Source organism: Hyalella azteca, unplaced genomic scaffold, assembly GCF_000764305.2.
Source record: "Hyalella azteca isolate HAZT.00-mixed unplaced genomic scaffold, Hazt_2.0.2 contig13756, whole genome shotgun sequence".
NCBI classification, from domain to species: domain Eukaryota; kingdom Metazoa; phylum Arthropoda; class Malacostraca; order Amphipoda; family Hyalellidae; genus Hyalella; species Hyalella azteca.
The window spans coordinates 1-3,102 of record NW_025943666.1 but is presented as its reverse complement, the minus strand read 5'-3'; the positions used below and the strand labels follow the sequence as shown (position 1 = coordinate 3,102).

The window sequence follows — 3,102 nt, the reverse complement described above, 5'->3', positions numbered from 1 at the left end:
AGTTCTTGAAAATTGAATTAGAAGAATGCAATTGGGAGAATTTCCTCCTGCCATCATTTCTGTCAGTAGGCACCATTAACTCACCATCTGACTAATTATAATATTTACAGCTTTGGTAATTGTACTATTGAGCAGTCCCTAGGCGCTCAATAGGGCTGCTCAATCTTTTGGTTTAGCCAAATATATTGCCCAAACTATATAACATTGTGCGTCCATACCAAGATTGCGCAATATTCTGTCAGTTTGTCTCTGGCAGTCGATTTGCCTCAACAAAGCATTCATACCATGGGTGACAGGAAAGCTGAAAAATAATTTGATGTTCAATTTACCGAATTGGAACCTCTCTCGTTGAATCTCGTTGAATTTTTAGCACCAGCCTTCTTGGGCATCTGGTGCTTTGGTCAGAGCTTGTGGTATTGTTCTTTAGAGCTTGTCGATGATGTCCGTCTTTGACAGAAAGGTAACTAGTTTCTCAGCTGGAAAATCATCTCTTAGTAGGGTTGTCAGTGTGAAAGGCCAGTTCATCTCTTTGCAGTATTGGTCCAGGGGCTGTCTTGGCTGCTGCAGCACAGGGCATTCCAGTAGTAGATGAGCAGTAGTCCATCTTTGGTCACAGGAGGGGCAGTGAGCAGGCTGTTGTCCCGTAAAAAGGTGAGCATGGGTGAGCCGAGTTGCTCCCAGGCGCAGACGTGACAGTGGTACTTGATGTGATCGTTTGAGGTCCAGATAGGGAGATAGGCCAAGTGTGTTTTTGTAAGGAAGCAGTTTAGCGGTGGAGTTTTGCCACTGATGTTGCCATTGTGAGTGATAGTGTGTTGAGATTATCTGTTTCAGTTCTTGGTCTGAGAGTGTTATGGGCAATGCATGTGGTAGTGATAGGGCCTCTTGGGCAATCTTGTCTGCAAGCTCATTTCCTTCTATGCCCATGTGTGATGGAACCCATGCTAGTATGAATTTGTTTGGTGTGACAGCTAGGAGGTGTGTGATTTTGAGGACCAAGTAGTGAGATTTTGGGTGTGCATGTTGTAATGCTTTTAAGGAGCTGAGAGAGTCTGAGACTAGAATGAATAGGCCATCCTTGCTTTCTAGATATTTCAGTGTGATAAAAATGGCAAAGAGCTCAGCGGTGAAGATTGAGTTGTTTTTATTGAGTCGTGCCTTGAGATTGAAGTCAGTGGACCATGAACCAGCAGCTGTCCGCTCTGCAGTCTTTGAGCCATCGCAAAATACTGGGGTGCGTGTAGGGTACTGGAGCAGGAGGTCACTAAAGTAAGCTTGCCATGCCTTGGGTGGAAGGTCTGCCTTCTTTGATGTGTGAAGAGTTAGGTCTATTGTGGGGGTTGTTATGGGGAAAAGCATTTCAGGTGTCAGCCCCTGTATTGAGGTGTAAGTGAGGTTTATGGCCATAAATTCATTGTGCATTAGTCCGATTGTAGGTAGTGTTCTTCTTTGGTGTCTGTAAAATTCAAATGGGTAGTATTGCAATAGCATTGTTCGTACTGGGTGGTTTTTTATGGGCAGTACACGCGCGGCATAGGCCGTTAGGAGATGTCTTCTTCTTATGCATAGTGGTTGTAAGTTGGCTTCCGCTTCCAGGGATTTGACTTGCGTACATCGCAAAGCTCCCAATATGATGCGGCTTGCTGCATATTGAATTCTATCAAGTATGATCAGGTAGGATGGGGCTNGGAGCACAATAACGAGAGCCATCACAATATATCGTGAGATAACCACTGAATACATACTCTGACTTTGTTTCAAATACAGCTAAATGTTCTACACCGAAAGCAATCTCCAAATTTTTATGGATACAAATAAATCCATGCAACATAATATATCATATATTGACCAAGACCTAATCACATAGGAAAATAATCAACTGCCGTGACAGGCAGGTACGCGTCGGCACGAGGGCCTGAGTGAGCCCAGATGACTGACACTCGGTGTCAGCTACAGTGCTGCATCAAGCGCACTGGCTTTTCACGTAATCTGAAGGCACACCATCAGGAACAGCGTTGTCATTAGAAATTTAGTGTTAAGCCCCATATAAATGTGAGTTTGGTTGCTGGGTTAGACTACCCAATTCTAATTCACGAACCGGACTCTGCGATATTTCACCAAGATATGTGCGTCCGTACCAAGATTGAGCAATATTCTGTTAGTTTGTCTCTGGCAGTCGTTTGCCTCAACAAAGCATTCATACCATGGAAAACAGGTAAGCTGGAAAATAATTTGATTTTCAATTTAACGAATTAGAACCTCTCTGAACTCGCGTGCAAACTCGCCTGCGGATTCAAACTTGCCTGCGCATTTACCAAAATCATAAATATTTCAATTATGAATGGATCTGCTTGAAATTCCGAATAAAGCAAGTTTTTATCAATGCCGCGAGGAAGTATACTTGATATAGATATTTACGACAGCTCATTTGAGAAGTTTGATACAAAAATGTCCGGGCATAATTTTGAGTATATATAGCTTCATAACTGGCCCGTCTTGAAAAGCTCCCAACAATACGCCTGACACAGTGACACTAGATGAAATGCAATGTAAATGTAGAGACAGCTGGCAAATATTCATTTTTTGCCAAAAAAGGCTCCCGATTTTCTGCAGTAGATACAAATTTACCACTAAGGTTTTATAGAAAATGAAACTTCATCAAAGTACGTAAAAACTATTCAATGACTTCCGTTTTACATCAAGGTTATTGAAAAGACTTCAATAATTGAAATCAAAAAAGTTTATTACTATAACAGAAGCTGAATCACTTAATGTTTAGCCGGGTGATTAGGACTACAAAAAAAAGCTTGAATCGAAACAAACTTCATGGGACAGCCCATGCAATTGTATTTAAGATGACCCAACTGGAATGCCACGGTTCGGAGTATAGGGTTCAGGACGATCCACCATCCTGGAGGGAGAAAATTGTATATTTTAAATTTTCAGCAGGAATTAGTAGGGTAACATGGGGCAGCGAGCCCACTGCGGGTCATGGGCCCATAGCGGGTTTCTCGCTAAGTATGGCAGATATTGGTCCGTGTTCTCTACCGCCGGTCGACAGTTTCACTGGGATGAAGTGTACGGATTTACGTTTTGCTAAGT

The 3,102-nt window shown here is 42.6% G+C and overlaps 1 protein-coding gene across 1 annotated transcript; it reads right to left on the bottom strand.

The window, feature by feature from the left end:
- Window positions 1-423: 423 nt before the first annotated feature.
- LOC108677784 lies at window positions 424-1,359 on the bottom strand. The gene has a single exon (XM_018166063.1). The coding sequence runs from the start codon at window positions 1,357-1,359 to the stop codon at window positions 424-426; it is 936 nt and encodes a 311-aa protein (XP_018021552.1).
- Between the last annotated feature and the right edge of the window lie 1,743 nt (window positions 1,360-3,102).